This window comes from Pteropus vampyrus, unplaced genomic scaffold, assembly GCF_000151845.1.
Source record: "Pteropus vampyrus isolate Shadow unplaced genomic scaffold, Pvam_2.0 Scaffold81, whole genome shotgun sequence".
NCBI classification, from domain to species: domain Eukaryota; kingdom Metazoa; phylum Chordata; class Mammalia; order Chiroptera; family Pteropodidae; genus Pteropus; species Pteropus vampyrus.
The window spans coordinates 6,226,128-6,248,567 of NW_011888862.1; the positions used below are offsets into that span (position 1 = coordinate 6,226,128).

The window sequence follows — 22,440 nt, forward strand, 5'->3', positions numbered from 1 at the left end:
ACCTCTGAGGTACCAAATAGATAAGTATCAGATAATTTTTTCCTTTTTATACAATCCTTATATTACATCACTTGATCACAAAGCCAGAATGATACAGAATTCCTCATTCATTTATACTTGAGCCATCCTGCCTGGCTCCTCCTCTGTTCCCCACTCCTGTTCTTTCCCTTTGCGGTGGTGATCTTTAGCCATTCCCTTCCTAAAGAATTATGTGCACATCTTCCTTCCCAAGCAAGGAAGCCAGCAAACAAGGAATGAGCCAGAAAGTCAGCCACAGGCAGATATATGAATGAATAGACTTAGACAGATGTTAGGATGGCAACAGCCTGATTCAATGTGGTCTAAACTAAGCTGATCTTAACAAAGAAGCTGCTCTGGCTTGCTGAAAGATCTATAATGCCACCGCAGGTTGTGCCACCATTGCCAGACCCTGTGTTTCTAAGAGATTAGCAGTGATTAATTATACCAGGAAGTAGGAAACCAGTGTGACCAGGCAGCTAATGTGACAATTCAATCAATGTTTTGAACCTCTACTGAGAGCTGACCATGGCTTCTAGAATAATCATTTGCCAAAACCTTTAATATACTGAACATGATCTTTAAATCTCTTGGACAAAAGAAGTTAGGCACCTCCATCACTCTAACCTTTCTACTTGGAAATATGAAGTAAAAAAGCATCCAAAGGCATGCAACACTGAGGCATGAACCATGCTGCAGAAGTGGGAATACAGGAGGCTCTTAAGATACCTAGCTTCCTTGTTCAAAAAGCCATGAGAAAGTCTCCAAGCATATTGTCAGAGCAACCATTTTGGTGGTGACTGTGCCTCAAAGCTGAGCAGACCTGTAAGCACATGGCTATTTTCTGAAGAACCAAAACCGTGCTAACCAGAGTAGCCATATAGATACGCTACATGTGAGGAATCAGAGGCCAGAGGTCAAGCCACCTGGGCAAGCTACCCAGAAAACTTGGTTCGACACCAAGTTTTTAAGAAGCTTTTAAGAAGAACAGCTTCATTCGGTAACCCTTTAACTGCAGGAGACCAGAGATGGTCACATTTTTGCTGAGAGAAGTGCTAATTCCCAAAACGCTCCTGGGGAGACAACACCTCAGAGGCTCATTTATGAATGAAGGTAAATAAAAACTGCCAAACTACAGAACCATCTTGTTAAATTAGACATATATTTAACAGGCATAGCTTGAAATGTCAGGTAGAACAGAGGAGACTTTGAGGCTATATAATAAAAAGCAGGAAGGCTAAAAGATCGAGTGAATGGTAGGTTGGATGACAGAGAAGCAGGAAGCAAGGACATATGGGAAAGGTTGAAGGAGCATGCGGAAGCCCAGCTGGTGGGAAAGCAGCATGGCTACAGTCTGCATCCAGTGAAAACTTGCTGGCTGGTTCTCGGCATGAATTGAGAACTCATGGGGGACTGGTGAATGGATACTGAAGAGAAATAGATTAGGTATGCTATTCTGTAATACCTTGTTTATCCCAAAGTCAGGTTTGTGTTGAAAGAGTACACGTGGTGTTGGCATGCAAAAACAGCAGTATCTGGGGAGAAAGGAGATGATAGGGTAGAGGTGGGGCTGGTAGATAGGAAGACTCTCAAGTTCTAGTTCTTAAATACTAGAGAACAAGGAACAATTTAGTTTCAGTCTTTTAGTTTAAAAATAGGATGTTTGTTTTCCATTTTATGTTCACCTTCTCCAAAACCTTAACAAACTCTGGTAAAAATATGGTGCCATACCCATCCTGATAAGCCTCCTGGATTGTTCTGTCTGTGATACTGCTCAGTTGCTCATCTGAGATATTCACTCCAACCACCATGCATAGCACCTGGAACAGCTCATCACAGGAGATCTGGTCATCTTTATCCAAATCATATAGTCAAAAAGCAAACTACAGTTTGCTGCTTTGGCTGTTGAGTGGCTCTGGTCCATTCTTATCTTTGCTCTTTGCACTATCTTCAGTGGGTCAAAATGAGCCAAAGTTTTTATGAATCCATGGATGTTTACTTGATCTTCTCCCTCTGAAAAAAAGGCACTGATGAGCCAGTCCCCCAGTGGATCAATGATAAGTTTTGGAATCCACTGGAAATCTTCCTGGCTGAGAGCCCCTTTTCAACTTTGTCCACATTGGCAAACTGGCTATAGATGTGCGTGATCTGACAGTAGGAAAGCCAGTCTCCTCCTTGATCTCCTTGAGCTCTTCCCTTTACAGCAACATAGAGACCCCAGACACTACCCTCAAGCAGGAGCTCCTCAGGGAGCAGCTGTACTTGAAGCAACAGTGTAAAGCTAAAGACAAAAGAAATTGTACTCAAATATTGTACTCTAGTTGGTAAATTTGTTCTTCACAGGAGAATGAGTTAGAAATTCTGAAATACTTTATATGAATACTAGAATTGAGCAAGTAAATAAATATGTTGTGGATAATGACAGTCAGTTTGTCACTGTTAGAGAAAGGAGTTACAAATAAGGAAAGGGGACATCTGGAATAAATCCTGTGACCTTGGATTAGAATCTAAAGTATCAGTATCAAGTCATACATATATGCTCACTCACTCACATACTTATATACATGTATACATAGATAGATAGGCATAAAATAAATATGTGTATATGTACATGTATGAGTACACAAACATATATTTCCTAGCTCTGCCTTCTGAGAGGGCCTTAGAAGCAATGACACTCTAGTAACACTGAGCATACCTAGTGCCTACACCCTGTTTGTAAATATCATTCTCTAATAAAAGAAACCAGGTTCCTTAGAGAGATTATTTATTCCAGGGCTGGCCCAGAGAAAATATAAAATAATCCTGGAATATTTTGAGATGCCAGAAAGCAAGAAAGTGCTCAAAAAAATAATAAGGGGTATGTCAGAATGGCCCAGGAGCCAACTTGAAGGAACTCCCAATGGCCAAATCTGGGACACTTTGAGCAATAAAATAAATAATAATAGTAATAGATTATAACACCAAGAATAAATAAATGTCCATGAGTCTATACTGATATTAAGTAAGTTGGGATAAGTAAACAAATACATGAGGTGGAGTAGCTCTTCCTTACAGAAGAATTCTAATTAATAAGTGTAGAAGTATTAACGGAATTTTAAAAAATCACCATTAGCCAAATATGACAGTAACAATTTTTGCAAGCATTAATCATCAATGGATGCTAAAATTAGTTGGGTAAAATTATGTTGAGAAACAGGATATTTGCATAAGTCTTAAAGTCTTAAATATCCACAAGATATTTGCTGACTGCAAAGAGAAAATAGTAACTCGGTAGCTGCAGTAACCTGGCAGACACCATCAAAATTAACATCATCATTAATAGGGCATGCCTATATATGAACCTCCTAATACAGTGCATTGAAATGAAACTTCTGTGGGATTCTTGCCAAAAAATGTGTAATCTCAATCTAATCACAAGAAAACATCAGACAACTCCAAACTGAGGGACATTCTAGAAAATAATTGGCCAACATTCTTCAAAAGTGTCAAGGTCATAAAAGGCAAAGATTGAGAGACAATTACAAATTGAAGGAGATTAAGGAGATTTGACAACTAAATGAAATATGGGATCTTGGATTGGATCCAGGACCAGAAAAGGACATTAGTGGGGAAACTGGCAAAATCCAAATAAAGTTAATAGATTAGTTAGTGGTATTTATTAATGTTCATTTCTTGGTTTCAATAAATACATAACTATGGTTATGTAAGATGTTAACATTAGGAAAAGATAGATAAAGAGTATATGGGAACTCTACTATTTTTACAACTTCTCTGTAAATATAACATTATTTCAAAATAAAAAGTTACACACACACACACACACACACACACACACACACATTTAGCCATGGATATTAAGTATGATCAGGAAATGCTTAGTCCAGAATGTCTTTAAATAGTAAAATGTAGAAGACCACAGAGAATTAAATCTAAGATGATTACGAGTTGCCATAGTATATGACACTTTGCCCCTAGTGCACCATCATGGCATAGATTCCCATTTCAGAGTATGGAGTCAGTTTGTCATAGCAGTTCATCCTCATCCCCTTCTGAATGGAATGTCCAGCTCATCTCTTCTCATCAGTCAGATCCATTGGTCCAGGCCCAAATCTGCAAATTCTTGGAACATACATCTGTTCTTCCCCTGTGTAAGCCTAAGACAGGCATTCCCGATAGATTATAGCAGTCTTCTCCTGTGCAAGCCTAAAGCAGACATTTCCAATAGGTTGCATACTCTTTACCACATAATCCACACAGCCCCTACTGATTAGAGTCTGCACTTGAGCTGAAACATCTCCTATTGCTGCATTTAGCCTGCAGTCAGGTTCATAGGGACCCTTAAAGTCTAAGTCCCCGCTTAGATCTTGATGTCTAGATGTGCAGGCATAGATGTCGTCCTTCCTCAATGTAGTGAGAGATTCCAGCAGTCTCACCAAGTGTCCCTCCGCAAGCCTCATAAGAGACGAAGGGGTAAAATGTCTCATGATCTCTGTGGTATTAGAGGAAGATGCTTGACATGAGATTGAGATTACACATTTTTTGGCAAGAATCCCACAGAAGTTTCAATTAATTAAGCAACAATTAATCAGGTTCCAGAGGAGCACTGAGGCCTAAATCCTCATCATCAGGATTTACAGTTAGTTAACTCATTACAATGCATTGTGTCACAGTTATATTCTTTTTCAGACTTGATAAAAGTAGCTAGGAAAGAATATCAGGGATTTTTTGTCATTCCATAGGCCGATAGTGGTCCCCTAACTTATCACACTGTGGCATCCAGGGATTTTAAAATAAAAACCTGTCAAAACATACTTTTCTTCTTACTAAGGAGGTACATTAGGAGGACAAGGGACATTCCAAGAGCCTTCTTGGGAAGTAAATGGAGGGAATGACTCAAATTAGGACCCAGACCTCTGTGGTTATAGTCCACTGCTATAAACAATGACCATGTTTATACTTCCATTTTCTATCAAGAAGAAAAATTAGGTCTTATGATAAAACAGCTTCTGAGAAAAAAATAAAGTAGTTTACAGAAGAATTAGAAAACTGAGAATGGAGTTCTGAGCCAGGAAAGAGGATTAAAGACTAGAGCTGGTATAAGGGGTATTTCAATAGTATTTGACCTGCACTAGGATAAAGACCTTCTCACTGACTCACTGTCTCTCCCATCCCCAGCTCTATCTTAATCTTATCCAGCCTCTCCCCTCCCCTTTTTCCATAGGTCCGTATTAGAGATTTCAGATATTGATTTATAAGAGCTGGGACTGAGAAACACTGCTCAAGCCTTTCCTTTACTGCAAAAGAATTACACATACCACAGTGTCCCAAACAGGTCTTGTTTTGCTTTTATGAAATATCTCCATGGTTTTGCAAGCTCTCTCAGAAGTATTCTGTTGTTTTACGACCTGTCTCAAAATGGAGCTGTCCATCCAATCTCTCTTGCTTCATATTATGTGTGTCCCTTTATCTCATCTAATTTGCTCCTTTAAACCAGTTAAGAAAAATTCTAACCTTGGTACGACAACCTTTGGCATACAAATTCTTCCCTAATCCTAAACCTTCAATTGCTCCATTCTGCCTAAAGAAATACGTTCAAATCCTTAGTCCTACTCTCCGGCATCTGTCCAATCTGGTCTTAACTTACCTTCCCAAGTGGATTTCCCATAAATCCTCTGCACACCTTAGACCTCAGCCAAACCAAACTACACCTGTTTGTCTAGAAAATGTCCTGCACTCTCCAAACAATGCCCTTGGAATGCCCTTCCTCCTGTTGTGGCCTCTTATTTATTTCTATATTTTGAAAAAAAATTAACCGGGCAACTACTATTATTAAGTACTATAGGGATACAAACATGAGTGAGCCATAATCTCTGCCATCCAGAGTTCATGGATACTAGAGGAAATGATATGGTTTTGAATATAAGGTGTTAATACCTAACCAAGTGTGTGGTGTTAGAATGGGATAAGGTGTTAAGATTAAAATTCATGGTAAAGGTAGCATTAAACTTCATGGAGAAGGCCTTGAGGATGGGGTAGAATTTTGACATGGACATTGGGAGGAGAAGGATTACAGACTGAGGAAACCATGAGAGCAAGCACACAGAAGCAGGAGAAAATAAAGTGCCTATACATGAATTCAAATACTCTGGTCTGGCTGCAATGCTTCAGTAGACTGTATCTTGAAGGATTTTGAATGTCAGACTAAAATATTTGAATTTATTCCATAAGCATAAAAAATTATTGAAGAGTTCTTAGCATGGAAATAACATGATCAGAAAGAGTGGTGCTTTATGAAGATATCTGGCCATGTGTGTATAGGGTTAACTTCCTCAATTTCTAGAGACTTTTTCTTGTTATGGTAGGGAGGGAGGAGCCTGACATTAGTTTCAAATATAAGATTGCATGAGTGATGATATCTATCACACTCTCCATTTAATTCACCTGTCTAGTCTTTGTAGAAGGTAGGTGGATCTCGGAAACTGCTGTTGTTCCAATGTGGTATTTTTCTTGGAGCAAATCAGCACAACACCTAACATGCGGAAGGATACGGCTGTTGTCCCCACCAAATACTTTTGTCCTCTATACCTATTTCGAGGGTCACCAGAAGCAGTTTACTTTTGAGATTATGTCAGCCCTCCTGCTCCCTGCCATAAACTACAGAGATCATTGTCATCTGGACACCCCACAGAACATCACTCTGGTCCATCTTTTCATCATTGGACTGAGGAGCAGGAAGTAGCAAGTATTTTAGATGACTCAGACACAAGTAAACTAGAGGTGAAAACCTGGTACCGTGTCATTTATCTAGTCAGGAAAATAGAAATCACACCAGTTATTATAACAGAAAGAATATAATATAAGAAAGGGATTATAAGACTGACATGGCAAGTGGGAAATTGAGGTGACATAGAAATAATGACTATAGAAAGCAGCTGACATTCCTAGGTAAGAACCTAACAGAAAGCAGCTGGTGAGGAAGAAATATTTGCAGAGTCCCAGGAGAACAGAGCAGAATATGGAAGAATACATTTGGAAATGACAGACAATAACTTAATAGCTAGCCCAATAGCTAGTGAAAGCATTAGCTAATGAGTCTGGTTTATATTAAATATTCTGAGAAATAAAGAAAATTCCTTATTGCCGATTTCAGTTTTGGAATTCTTTCTTTTTAAAACATTAGCCTGGCTCTGGAACAGCCAATAAAATTACTTGTCTGTACAAATCATTACAAAATATTTTCAGGTTGACATTCTCTTGCATACCTGAGACATTTATTTTACTGTTCAAAGTATAAGCAGACAATGGAATACTACTCACAGTAAAAAGGAACGAATTACTGATATACACAACAACTTGGATGGATCTCAAAGGCATTATGCTGAGTGAAAGAAGCTAGTCTCAAAAAGTATGATTCCATTCATATGACACTTTCAAAATGACAAAATCATAGTGACGAAGAACAGATTAGTGGTTGCCAGAGGCTAGGAGTGGGAGGAAACTGTGACTTTTTTGTAGTAATGGCAATGTTCTGAATTCTGATTGTGGTAGGGTTACATGAGTCTATGCATATGATAATGTTCATAGAGCTTTATTCAAAAAGAGTCCATTAAAAAAAGAAAATAGGAAAAGTAAAAGCAGAACATGCGTGGCTTGTGTGTCAGGTTTTATCTTTTAAAAAAAAATGCTGTGGTAAGGTCAAGTACGACTCTACTGTGCTTTTGCCATATAATGTGGCCTGAGTTACAAGGGAAGAGTGTCACTTGGAGTGAGACCGAATGTGCAACATCTCTTAGATTTCTGAGCACCTCGGAGGCTGAGGGCAAGGCCAGAGACTGAGGGAGGAATGCTCCCACCTCTGGGCTGTTCTGGGACTCATGCTGCCAGCTCCTGTGATTTGGCTAAGGGTATTTGTGCTGTTTGCATCAGTTCAAAGCCTCCTTCTTCCCTGCACCTCAAAGCCTGGCCTGCCTTTCCCCCCACTGACGGCTTTTATTTGGTGCTAGCAGCCTTCGAAGATTGATGCATGAGTGGCCCTTGGCAGTGACCCCACTGACTGGCAAAGCCGGCCACGGGGAATGAACAAGATACTCACTGGCATCAACATCATAGTGATCATGGTCCAGTGGACCTTGTTTTGAGTTCTTCTTGACAGTCCAGAGCAATTCTTGTGAATAAATGGCTGAGTGGCACCCAGCCTCCCTGTAGCCCTCTTTGCCATCCACATTGGGAACTACTTTCCAAACATGTTTCAAAATATAATTTTGCTATGCTCTACATTTTTAAAATCCTTCATTAATAGGACAGCATTAAACAAATTATTCTTGAACTTTAAAATACATAAAATCACTTTGCATTCTATCACCCTAAGAGTTTTTGTTCAGTTCCAGCTGAGATCAAAAAGAAAAATTCTCTGCGGTTACATGCTGTCTTTCAGAAATCCTCTCTTTGGATGAAAACTGCGCCATTCCCATTGCTGGTCAAGCTCTGCTCACTAGGAGCCAATCTCATACCCAAAACATCGATCTATTACAGGATGGGATTCAAAAGTGAACAAGCACATACTCTTTTATTTCTGGCTTCTTTCGTTCCACATACTTTTTTGAGGTTGATGTTGCATGTATCATTCATATGCTCTTTTTTAAAAATTTATTTATTTAAATTAGTTTCAAGTATACAGTACATTGGTTAGACATCTATATAATTCATAAAACGATCCCCCCATTTGTTCCCTCCCTCCCCTGACCCTCTACCTAGCCATCATATTAATGCTAACTGCATTCCCTATGCCATTCTCCCCATCCCCGTTACCAACTATCAGCTACTAATTTGTACTTCTTTAACCCTTCGCCCCATTCTCCCAGCCCCCCCAAACCCCCTCCCCACTGTCCGTCACCAAATTGTCCACTATATTTGTGAGTCTGCTTTGATTGATTTATACTTTTGTTCCTTAGATTCCACATATAAATGAAATCATATGGTATTTATGTTTCTCTGTCTGACTTATTTCACTCAGCATAATAACCTCTAGGTCCATCCATGTCATTGCAAATGGTAGGATTTCATTTTTTTTAATGGCTGAGTAATATGCAATTGTATATATGAACCATAATTTCTTTATCCAATTGTCTTTTGATGGGCATTTAGGTTGCTTCCATATCTTGACTATTGTAAATTATACTGCCATGAATATTGAGGTGCATAGATCTTTACGAATTATTGTTTTGGTTTTCTTTGGATAAATACCCAGCAGTGCAATTGCTGGGTCAAAAGGTATATTTATTTTTAATTTTTTGAGAAACCTCCAGACTGTTTTCCATAGAGGCTGTACCAATTTGCAACCCCACCAACAATGTATGAGAGTTCTCTTTTCTCCACATCCTCGCCAACACTTGTTTTTGATTTTCCGATGATAGCCATTCTGACAGATGTGAGGTGATATCTCCTTGTGGTTTTAATTTGTATTTCTCTGATGATTAGTGACCTTGAGCATCTTTTCATATGTCTATTAGCCATCTGTATTTTCTCTTTGGAGAAATATCTGTTCAGGTCTTCTGCCCATTTTTTAATTGGATTGTTTGTTTTTTTGTTGTTGAGTTGTATGGGTTCTTTATATGTTTTGGATATTAACCCCTTATCAGATGTATCATTAGTGAATATCTTCTCCTAAACAGTCGGTTGTCTTTTTGTTTTGTTGATGGTTTCCTTTGCTGTACAAAACCTTTTTAGTTTGATGTAATCCCATTTGTTTATTTTTTCTTTTGTTTCCTTTGCCTGGAGAGATATATCTAAAAAGAAATTCCTGTTAGTAATATCAGAGAGTTTACTGCCTATGTTTTCTTCTAGAAGTTTTATGGTTTCAGGTCTTACATTTAAGTCTTTAATCTATTTTGAGTCTATTCTTGTATACGGTGTAAAAAGGTGGTCCAGCTTCTTCTTCTTTTTTTTTTTTTTGCATGTATCTGTCCAATTTTCCCAGCACCATTTATTGAAGAAACTGTCCTTACCCCTTTGTATATTCTTACCTCCTTTGTCATATATTAAGTGAGCATTTAGGCATGGATTTATTTCTGGGCTCTCTATTCTGTTCCATTGATCAATGTATCTGTTTTTATGCCAGTACCATGCTGTTTTGATTACTGTAGGCTTGTAGTATAGTTTGATATCAGGTAGTGTGATACTTCCAATTTTGTTCTTCTTTCTCACTATTGCCATGGCTATTCGATGTTTTTTATGGCTCCATATAAATTTTAGGATTATTTATTTTAGCTCTCTGAAAAATGCCATTGGTATTTTAATAAGGATTGCATTGACTCTATAGATTGCTTTGGGTAGTATGGCCATTTTAACAATGTTGATTCTTCCTACCCATGAACATGGTATATGCTTCCATTTATTTGTGTCTTCAATTTCATTTTTCAATGACTTATAATTTTCTGAAAACAGGTCTTTTACCTTCTTGGTTAATTTGATTCCTAGGTATTTTATAGTTTTCGGCTCAATTGTAAATGGAATTGTTTTCTTAATTTCTCTTTCTGAAAGTTCATCATTGCTGCATAAAAATGCCACTGACTTCTGAATATTTATTTTGTATCCTGCTACTTTACTGAATTCATCAATCAGTTCTAACAGTTTTTTTTTATAGAATCTTTAGGGTTCTCTCTATATAGTATCATGTCATCTGCAGATAATGAGAGTTTTACTTCTTCCTTTCCAATTTGGATACCTTTTATTTATCTTTCTTGTCTGATTGCCGTGGCTAGGACTTCCAATACGATGTTGAATAGAAGTGGCAAAAGTGGGCATCCTTGTCTTGTTCCTGATCTTAAGGAAAACACTTTTAGCCTCTCCCCATTGAGTGTGACATTAGCTGTAGGTTTGTCATATATGGTCTTTATTATGTTAAGGTATGTTCCCTCTATTTCTACCTTGCTGAAAGTTTTTATCATAAATGGATGCTGGATTTTGTCGAACACTTTTTCTGCATCTATTGATATGATCATATGGTTTTTATGTTTCGATCATATGTTCTTTTTTATTACTGTGTGGTATTCCATTGTATGAATGCAGTAGTCCATACTTTATCTATTTTATTGTTGGTAGATATTTGAGTTGTTTCTAGTTGTGTTTTTTTTGGGGGGGGGCTTTTACAACTAAATCTGCTATAAATATTTTTGTGCAAGGCTTTTTGTGGACATACTCATTTTTCTTACCTCCATATACCTAAAAGAGAATTAAAAAGTAGACATATGTTTAAGGTTATTACCTACTACCAGTCTCTGAAATAGCTACACCATTTTACACTCCCCAATCTACATGAGTTCGAGCTGCTCTACATCTTTGCCAACATTTGGTATTATTAATCTTTTTTTAAATGTTAGCCCCTTTAGTATATAGTAGTGCATAGTTGTGGTTTTTATTTGACTTTTTCCCATTGAAAAATGATGTTGAGTGCCTTTGCATATGCTTTTTGGCCTTTTGTGTATTTTCTTTTGTGAAGTACTTCTTGGGAGAATTGAAGAAGTTGTGATAATATCTGTCAGGGAAGAGAAAGAAAGGTGTGATTTGGAAAAGCAGAATTATCAATGATAGAGCCATTTTCCCTAATCTTGAATGGTTATGCACTTTTTTGGTGTTTTAAATAGATATAAATGTAAAAGTAGTTAAAAGAAGAAGAACCCAGTAGGTACGTGTTCCCAAATAACTCCCTCCTAGCCTACAACCATTGTCTTGAATTCTGCTTCAGAAACTCATTCCTTTGGGTTTATCACAAGGAATTCTCAGCACATTAATATAAGTGCATCTCCAGGCTTCCTTCTAGTCTCACAGCTTGTTGGGAGTGCAGGGTGAAGGGTTTGGGCATTTGGGGGTTGCTGTATTCAGGCCCTTTGGAGAAACATGAAGGCCCTGGCTGCCTGGGAGACAGTGGTGTCAAAGGATAAACCAGGAAAGGGAAGAAAGACTTGGAACAGAGAAAGCATAAGATGTGCCCTAAACTTTTATTTACCTCATCATTTTGTTTTCCCATGGTTGCTCACTTCGGTAAATGTTCAAGTTGAGAGAGGAGAGAGAGAAGCACAGTGTGAATTTCAAAATGATGTTACTAAATATGTTTGGAAAAGAAGAGCACAATAACCAGCTAGAAGGAGACTTTGGGACAGTCTCAGGGGAATAAAGGGGCTATGTAATTATAGCAGCAAGACTGATAAGTGAAAGTATTGCCAGATTCCTGTAAGCCTTCCATAAGGATCAAAACACTTCATATGTATGTGTAACACATACACACACTACAGTGAAGAAAAATATAAGGCAAACAAAGTCCCTGCCATCTCACAGATAGGCCATCATATGTGCAGAAATGTAGAGATTTGGTCTAAGGACAAACAAGCCCCAGGAGTAGAGTAAGAATAAGGTCTCAAACCATCTCACTAAGAACTCAACGTGCCTTGCAATGGCTATCTTCACTCTAAGGTTTTATCCCTGTATTCAAAATATACCACAATATCCATTCTCTAGTAAATAGTTCTCATGTTTAAGACAGCCGGATAGTGATAAATCAGCTCTGAAAGTCAACTGCTATAAATGCCATGTGCTATCAGATCACAGACCAAAGCCAAATTTTCAAAACATTTCCTGCTGGAATACCCACAACATTTTAACAAATGTCTTTTGGAAAGTTTTGAAGCCCAATAAGCCCCCATCATCATATAAAATAAAACTGAAAAGAAAGTAAAATGTGGCTGTAAGAGAAAGGCTGGGGAAAATCTTGAGATCTTTGGAGAAATGCTTGTTTATAGCCACAAAAGCGAAGAAGTGAACTTTTCTTACACATATACCACAAGAAAGATTAGAGTTTGGAAAATATTCTTTCATTATTTACCAAAGAAATTTCTTTGACTGCTTTTGAGTATAATGTCTGTTATTTCTTGTTCTAAACAAGTCATAAATATAACTCTAGCTTTTGTTGAAGCAGTTTCATGAGAAGCTAGGGAAAGGATTTGAGAGTATTAGTGATGGGGCCAGCAGGGACAGAAATAGGGCAAAAGCATCAAAGAAGCATCTTTTGTCATGGTCAAGATGGGCATGACTGGTAGGGGCCGATTCTAAAATTGTACAACTTGAAGTCTGAAGCCTCTCAAAATCAGTGGCAGGAGGGCCGGAATGGGAGTCTAGAAAAAGAAGGAGAATTTTATTTTCATTTTTATCCAAATTTTATTATGAAAAATTTTTAAGTACAGAAAAATCAAAAGAATTATACAATGAACATGTACATACTCATGAGGGAGATATTTTTAAATTGACAATTTTTTTCCACTGAGGCTGATTTTCACCCTCATCAAAGAAATGCTCTTGAATGAATGAATGAGAGGTCTAACATTCTTCCCACATACTTATTCTGGGGATGCCAAGATGGTATGCTGCTACTGCTGCATGGAGTGATAATTCTAAAAGCAGGGGTCCCTATGGGTCTGCTTCTACCATCTGTTGTTTTAGATGCTTCTTGCTCATGCCATCTTGTCTACTCTTTGTTTTGTTATCTTTGTGCTGGCTGTTATACTGGAAACTATATGTGGAAATAATTTGATATTATTTCTTTAGAGAGGATTTTCGTTTGCTTATGCCAGGCACATGGGGGTGCTAGCAGTACAACAAATATTTATAGGGCATTACTAAGGCAGAAAAAAATACAATTATGAACAAGAAATGGTCCCTTCTTTACAAGTCTTGCTCTGAATGAGCAATAGAATTCATTTAAATGGAGCCTTTAAAGAAGAATTTAGTTCATACAAGTTTGATCAGCATGCAGCTTTTCCTAACCTTATCCATTTGCACCCATTAAGGAGTGGCATGCCGGACCATGCAGAAATGCCCTGAGGTAGCAGTTCTTTTGCAGTTTTATTTCATAGATAATTTAGAAAAAATATTCTATGAACTTAACTATTATATTCACCATATAAAAATCTAATCAGAAATAATTAGAACGGTTTTACTTCCTTTGACCAAACACTCAGGAAAGATGATGCTTTAAAACACTACTGTAAGACAGTTACTTATTCACGGCAGAAATAAAATCATAGCCCATTTGTATATTATAAACTAAAATACTCTGTCGACAGACTATCTGCAGGGACTTAAGTGCTTATTTCTAGGTGGTAGAACCAAAATATACAATCCTTCCACACACAAATTCAAGAGTACCCTCACAAGCTAGAGGTTGGAACTACTATCAAAATAGTGGAGAGGCTGATTAGTTGAGAAGAATCTTTCATGGAGCATAGCCCATGGAAACCTCGACCTAATGATGATGTCTCAAACTGAGTCTGAGCTCTTTCCCTGGACTTGCCGTCTTTAGTCTTTCTCAGGTGTTATCTCATGCTTCTTTAATGAAATGGAGGGGGAAGTTCTCAAACAGATGACAAATAAAAATCACTCCTTATCCCTTCCTTAGTCCTGGAAAAAAATACTCAACAGGAGAGCTGACTTAGGAGATTTAAGACAAACTACCAAAGTTAATATATTAATATCATTAATATGTTTTCTGCCTGGCAGTTTCCCGCTGTGTAGTATTTTAAAATCCTTTCATGAGACACCAAAGCCTTTGCTTTCTTGGAAACACATTCCTTTATGGCGTAGGTTTTACTTTCAGTCTCCTTTTTTCCTACTTCCATGAGTTTGCTATTTCGCACACCCCAGTGTCTTACTTGAGACTTGCACATCACTATCTGTGACTAATTCTTATGAGAAAGCCAAGTTAGTGTGTCTGAACTCAGGCCACACACACCACATCTGTCAAAATGATCACTTTCAGTGGGGGAGCCATAGACCCTACAAAATTATTTGTTTTAAATAAGATTTAGATCAAAGTTAACTAGGCCTGAGGATATGGCATTTGCTCTGCTTAAAAATTAATGAGCAACCCTGTCAGTTAAAATTTAGAAACTTAGAATAGGATTAGCTTGAGTATTCCTTTCCCCCTCCAAAGAAACCACATACATGCCATCGGCTTAAGAATAACTAGAACTAGCATATGTCAATACCAAGCCTCCAATGGAACCAAGTGTTGTTTGTGGTTTATTCTATTTGTTTTTACCTACTTGCACTAAGATAGTGAGTTCTCTTGGATTCTGTGGTATCTGCTATCTCCTGAGATCTTGAGCATGACCCTTTATTTGGGTTTCTCATCACTGTTAAAACACACAGGGCTGGTATCATTCAAGTGCACGAATAATTTATTGAGCTCTTACAATGAGGAGGCATTTTGTTGGCATCATGGAAGACAGAAAGGAAAAATAAATGTGGCTCCTAACCTCTAGGACTTTGTAATTTAATAGATGAAAAAGACATATCCAGGGATAATTCGTGTAACATTAAAGCAAAGCTACATGGAAAGTGCTGTAATAGAAGCCTAATTGAATCCAACGCTGCCATAATTTAGAATTTAAGAGTTTCAGTGTCTTTCTCAATAGATCCAGAAATGGAGACTCTGGTTACCAGATTATTTTCCAAACAAGACTGGCTGCCAAATTTGTGGGGCCCAGTGCAAAATGAAAATGCAGGACCCCTTGCTCAAACACTAAGAATTTTAAGACAGTGACATCATTAATCCAAGTATGGAGTCTTTCTGAGTATGGGACCCTGTGTGAGCGCACAGGTCACATGCTCATAAAACCAGCCTTGTTTTCAAATATAGTCTATGAATATGAAGAATAGGCTTTTTTATGGTCTAACTTAACATTTTATTTATTTATTATTTTTTACAAGGCATTTTGTTTTTTATTTAAATCTACTCATCTCTAGACTTTATATTCCATGACAATTTTTTGAACAGTCCAGAGGAGGAATTCATACACAAGAAATTTTCTTCCAAGTAGTTCATAGGAAAATAAATTCTCTAAGGAAAGAAAATAATTTAGTCTTTCCCAAATTAGCATATGGGATTGGGATCTACAAGATAGAAAGTTGCAATTTGCAAAGACAATTTCACAGATGTTTCACAGCTACAAGGTAAGTATAATAATAGTAGTAGCAATATTGGCAGTAGAAGTTGATGCTAACACATAGAGCTCATTAAGTGCCAAGATTCTTCTAAGTCTATTGTATATATTTACTAATTTGTCCTCAAAAGAGCTCTGGAGTGTAGATAACTATTATTTCTTATCCTACAGATGAGGAAACTGACTTTAGAGAGCTCGAGTGATTGCCCTAGTCACACAACAAATAAGTGGTAGAACAAGAATTTGAACTCCTTCTAGCTCCAGAGTCTGTGCTCTTAACCACTATTTATGCTACTTCTCATAAAAAAGAAGGAAAGAACAAAGGAACGAAGGAAAGAAGGAATGAAGGAACTAAGGAGTTATCCCATTATATTCATTCATTAATATCATAGATTTGGCTTAACCAGGGTATATTGTGTGCTGTGTGCATGTTTTAATTTTTTTCTTTTTTTGCATTTCATGTTCATAGTTTAACAGCACCCGTTCGCCCTCCCCCACTGAGTGTTGCCACATGACCCCATGGAGTAGAAAGGTACTGGTTCTGAGAACATTCCATCACATCCTATCCTATTCTTTCCAGACACTTTCACTTTCTTCTCTTTTAATTTTATGGCAAACTGTTGTTTCTAACTAACAGGTATTCTTTTAAATCAATTTAAAGAGTGGGTATTTTCCTAACTTGAATTAAATAAAATATAATTTAGACAGTCACGCCATTGGCTTTTCTCCCCATTTACTTCCCCCTCCCCCCACCACACACACACCCCTAGGTTGCAAAGAAGGTTCTGTTGAAGATGAGCATCACCTAATGCTGCCCCTGGACTTTGCAGTTCTGGAGGAAAGAAATTCCAGCTTGCCCTATATTTATCAGAACTGTAAAGTTTTAGCTTCTCAAATCAAAGAAGACAACCAAAAGGATTCTCTGGCAGCCAGTTGTCCCTGTCACCATTAAATAAAAAGTGCCTTTGGCTGCTGGTCAGAGCCTATGGTCAGGTCACTGCTCTTTCTTTGTTTCCTAGTCCATTGTTATTCAAGGAAGGAATCCTACAAAATGTGGACTTTGGTGGTGGGGGCTTCTCTCCAGCTCTTGCTCTCTCCCCTCTCTTTCTGTCTCTCTTTCTGCATGCACCAAACTTTTTTTTCTTTTTGGAAGTTACCTAGGAAACAAAGTCTTTTGTGCTCCAACTTTATTTGAGCTATTTGCTTCGCTGGGAATCCGCACAAAAGCTGAAGAGAGAAAGAAAGTTGCGATGTTTTTACTAAAACGTTCATGGCGAACACAGTTTTCTCAAGGTGGGGAATCATATCCTGTTGGGTGTATTGGGGGGCTTTGCAGATACCTCTGACAAGGTAAGCAAATACTGGGGGTTGATTTAAAACAACTGGCTCTGGAAAGCTTCTCTTTAAGGGAACTTGAAAACAGTTCATTTGACAATTGTGAAATCCTCTGACTCAGAGCATGATGCTTCCAAATGTGAAGATGAGAAAATGATCTTGACTTTAGAATAGAATATTATTTAATGATCTTGACTTTAGAATAGAATATTATTACAACCTAACTGGAATAAGAGGAAAAAAATATTTATATTATGCAAATACACACCTTCATCCAGATTGTGGAAAGAAATAAAACTAACTTCAATAGTAAAAATTGGGTCTTTTAATAATATGATTTAGAAACCCAGCCCTGAAATCAAAATTGGGATAGAGCCTTTTTAATAATCTGGTTTAGGAGGCCAACACTGCAATCGAAATTAGACAATATTAATAACGATCAAAGATTTGGATGGAGAATTTTCAAAAGTCGTATAGAAGTCAAGGTCTCTGACTACACAGTTGGAAGAAAAGCTTCGGACTGGAAAGCTGCAAGAAAATAAACTAGGACTGTTTTACTCCTCCAAATTTGAAAAAGAAACCTATTTAAACCCCGCCCCCATCAATAACATTTACCTTTACCACTATAACTGGTGGGGAGAGATTCTTCACTTTTGCTTTTCCATGTGCATGCAGTGTTGATGAAACTGTTTTTAAAGTGTTATTCACAAATGCCATCGTCCTGCAGTAAAGTTAACTCCTTGTGTTTTAATCTGGACTCTCAGATTAGGTGCTTTGTCCTTCAGGTGATGTGTTCTGGAATGTCTCCTGACTCCAGGTTTTCTGGCATATTTTTTAAAACATTTCATAGACATTGATCCTAGTCATCTAGAGCTCTCAAGACTTTCAATAGGAATTTATGGTGAGATGGATGTCGAGAAAGTGGATCTACCTCTCACTGGATTAAAGACTAACATTTTTCTTCAGTTTGAAGTTGGGGGATCCCTGGCTACCTTGTCTCTCCTCTTAATTCCATTTGACCTACAAAAACATGTTTATTTAACCCATTTTTTTCCTTTTGTGTCGCTTGACTATTGACATTATAACTTTCAATTAGTTGTGCTTACTACCTAATTCTAGGACTTCTTCCTTTGAACTAAAAAAGCTTATCTCTGACCAAATCTTTCTTAACTAAACTTTGAAATCTCTTCTATGTGTGTTTACGTGTAAACCCTAGTGATTGACTCCAAATGTATTCATTTGCAGTCCCATCCCCCGGAGGACGAAGATACAGATGTCATGTTAGGGCAGAGGCCGAAAAACCCAGTACACAATATTCCCTCGACACTGGACAAGCAGACCAACTGGAGCAAAGCACTACCTCTCCCGACGCCAGAGGAAAAGATGAAACAAGATGCTCAAGTGATTTCTTCTTGCATTATTCCCATCAATGTCACTGGTATCGTTCTGTTCTTTTCTTAGGGGCAGTCTATGTATTAAATATGTTTAATTCTATGTATTAAATATGTTCAAAATCTGTGCTGCTGGGGGTACCAGATAAGAATACCGCTTTGTGAACAAGTAATACCTTTTTCATCCGAATACAACCGAGAAGATGTTCAATATGCTTTTGTCAGGTTTTGAACATCGATTTGCATATGTTCTGCTGGGTCACTTGTTATGTAAATGATGGACAGTTTCTTTTTGAAAAAAAAAATCACCAAATAGCTCTTTGGCCATAGCCGACTGAAATAATGGAGAAAGCAGCAGTGATTAATCATATGATAATGATGCGTGGCACTGCAAGAAAGAAAACAGTAAACCCCAGGTTTCTAAAACTGCAAGTAATGATCCTGTAGACCAACTATAAAATCTGTTCTCATGCTTCCTTGGCTGAAGATAGGCTTGTTTAAAAGATCATTTAAACTTCCACATTGATTTTAAGGATTTTTGACCTAGGAATACATGAATTCATAGATGAAAGTTAAATTCTACTCTCTGCTTTTCTCCTCCTGTGTATTGAGAGTGTGAATATTAGTCTAGGTTGAATTTACAAGCCTGTCCAGATTTTTCTTAAAAAGTTTATTGGCAGCAATTGTAAATTCAAGAATTGGATCTGGTCGTCTTTGTAAGTAAAATAATGTTATAAAATATTCTAACTTTTAAAGATAGAAATTAAATGATCTATTCATTGAGCTTTCTTTAACTATCTCTAGTAGTTATATTTTAATTTATTTATATATTGAAAATTTCAAAATTGCCATATTATGACAGATTTTCATCCTCGTACCATGTGACTAACGATGTCATGTTGCTCAAGATGCATTCTGGACACAGTTATTATTAACCCTACTCGAATTTCTCTCACATAAAGTGGGGAGCAAATGATGACCTGGCATTTGGGACAGATATTATTTCCTTCCTGAAAAGGGTGGTTCTAGTTGATCAGCTGATGTGAGCTGAAGGTTAATTTTCCTGATGACCTATGCAAATTGTAGGATAAATTATTCTAAGCATGTGTACTTTACCTGATCTCTGTAATCTAAATGGGATGGATTAGGGGAGTTCAGCTGTCAAAATGGATCATTTTGGCATCCTCTTAAACTAACTTTCAGTTCTGAGACTGATTATTAGCAGTATCTGCTTTCTTCATGTAACTGTAAGTAAAATCTTGTTTTCAAATTTAGTTCTTTGATTATGGGTCTTGTGATTCAGGAAAAGGGAAGATCTTTCCTTCTGCTTTATTTCAGAAACTCTCAAACTAAAGCCTAGATTATATGTTGATTTCAAGAGTTTTAATGAGAAAGTTGTTGATGTAACACAAAGTCTCTGTGTCTGTATGTCATATGTTCTATAATTATGATGATTAGAATGAACGATTTTAATTTTCGGTTAGAACTAAGAAAGGAAAATTCCATTAGTATGAATTCTCTGATAATATTGTAATCATTCATCATGTGATATCTCATACAGATTTTTCAAAGTGAGTTCTAGAAACTGTTGTCACTTGTGATGCAAAGCAGAACTCAAACTGCTTCATTATTTAACTGAACAAGGTTTAACATGCCATCCTGCCCCATGCTTAACAATCAGGATAAATGATGAGACAACCAGATTCGAAAGCATTTTTGGCATTATGGCTCCCTGAGGCAAAACTCACTCTGAAAAATCCATTGTGCCTACCTGTGCCAGATAAGAGTTTGAGTTTCTCACCTTCTCCCTTGGGGTTCTAGGTTGGAGATTGGATAGGACTGCATGTAGGATGTCAGTAATGTGATTATGGAGAGAGAAACTAACAGGCATCATGGTTCACTCCCTGCATCTACTAAAGCAAGCACACACATTCTAAAGACTGGGAATTCAGCTTTATTTATGGTTGGTACAGAAGATAGATCCACTGAAGCGCAGAACCAGGAACTGCCTTATATTTTTATTTTATATTGATAAGACACTGGTGCTAAACTAAGAAGTGTCCAATTTAGTCAGTAGAAGAAAGTAGATAGAATTACATGATAATTTAAAAAACAAATCTCTAGGCTGTTGTTTCCTCAAAGAAAGTGTGTGTGTTGTATGTGTGTGTGTAGGGGGTGGAGATTGGGCATAGTGGGTAGAGGGGGAAAAAAACTCACAAAGGTGCTTTTAATGAAGAGATGGGTCAGGATATGTTAGCTGAACTAATTCAGGTTAACATCTTAATTACAGATCTACTATGCAAAGATATCAGCTTCCGAGAGTCTAAAAAGAGACCAGTAAATAGTAGTAACTAAAGATTGTAAGTCCTTAAGGAGTCATTTCTCTGCAAGGGTGATTCTTTGATGTTATTTCTCTATCTTTTTTCTTTTGACTTTTCTTCTTTGCTAGTTACTTTGGGTAGTGCAAGCTGTGTGGAGCGATGCGTTTAGAAGTAAAGCTTAATGTACTGCAGCATAATTTAAATAAGAGCTGAATAAGGGCTCCCTTATATTTGTTCACAGGCTTAATCCAAACTCTTCCTTTACTTCAATAAATATCACTGTGTTCCAAGCAAATGAAAATGTGTTTGCCATTTCTAAAGGCTAATGAGACCTATTTGTGGGTTGCAGGAGTTGGTTTTGACAGAGAGGCTAGTATACGCTGCTCTCTTGTTCATTCACAATCTGTACTACAGCGAAGACGAAAACTGAGGAGGAGGAAAACCATCTCGGGTATCCCCAGAAGAGTCCAACAAGAAATAGGTGTGGTATAAAACTGTTAATGGTTAACATTGTGTCGGGTGCTGATTTTAAGATGAAATGGAAGCCAGCGTTTAGCCAACTTCTTTTAAAAAATAGTCAGTGCTGTAAGTTGTAGAGGTTCTGAAATGGTATATACTTGTTTTGGGTTCAGCAAGCCAGGTGGTACGACTTTCTAAGTCTCTGTCCTTGACTATGAAGGTTTTAACCTTGTGGCTTTAGGCATGTACGTTCAGGTCTTATTGCTGAAACGTAATATTTTGCTAATTTTTAAAAGTTTTATTAAGGTGGAAATTATAAATAAAAAGTAACAAGAGTCAATGAAAGATTGTTTTAGAAAGTATACTTTTATTTGAAAAGAGATATACTTTTATGACATTAATAATTTTAAAAGGTACTTTTCAAGCATACTCAATTAAATATTGAATATTGATAATTTGATATTGTTGATGACCTTTTAAAAATTTTTTCTGTTCCATGTGTTTAGGATATCTCTTCCTATGTTTTTATTATTATGGTAGCATCTCTTATAAATAAGATTTTTATTTCTTATAATGAATTCTAAAATTTTTATTTTGTTATGTTTATATTACAAAATAAAAATGAATAGTGACCAAGAAGATAAAAATGGACTTTAGTTTTTAAAAAATAGTAGTGACTTATTGGGGCAAAGTAATTTGATACTAAAGAGAGAAAGAATTCACAAAAGACCTAAAAGCATATCTTCTCAGTATATATACATACATATATATATATAGTCTGTGTATACAGAGAGAGAGAGAAACAGAAAGAGGCAGAGACAGAGAGATTCTCCAAAGCATTTTAACTTTCTCCTAATTTTATATGCTGACTTTTTTCTGTAAGTAAAAGCTCCAATATGCTAGCACCCAAATTTGTGGATA

At 37.1% G+C, this 22,440-nt stretch overlaps 1 protein-coding gene and 1 pseudogene across 3 annotated transcripts in view; one reads left to right on the top strand and one right to left on the bottom strand.

Annotated features, from left to right (window-relative positions):
* NHS (NHS actin remodeling regulator) overlaps positions 1-22,440 on the top strand; it is a 336,905-nt gene that overhangs the window by 304,159 nt on the left and 10,306 nt on the right. For all 3 annotated transcript variants that reach the window (XM_011362990.2, XM_023532315.1, XM_023532314.1), the window contains 3 exons: positions 16,483-16,545; positions 18,594-18,786; positions 21,410-21,541. In XM_011362990.2, the coding sequence (XP_011361292.2) occupies positions 16,483-16,545; positions 18,594-18,786; positions 21,410-21,541 (388 nt within the window). The remainder of the gene's footprint in view (positions 1-16,482; positions 16,546-18,593; positions 18,787-21,409; positions 21,542-22,440) is intronic.
* Positions 1,662-6,557, bottom strand: LOC105294034 (annotated as a pseudogene).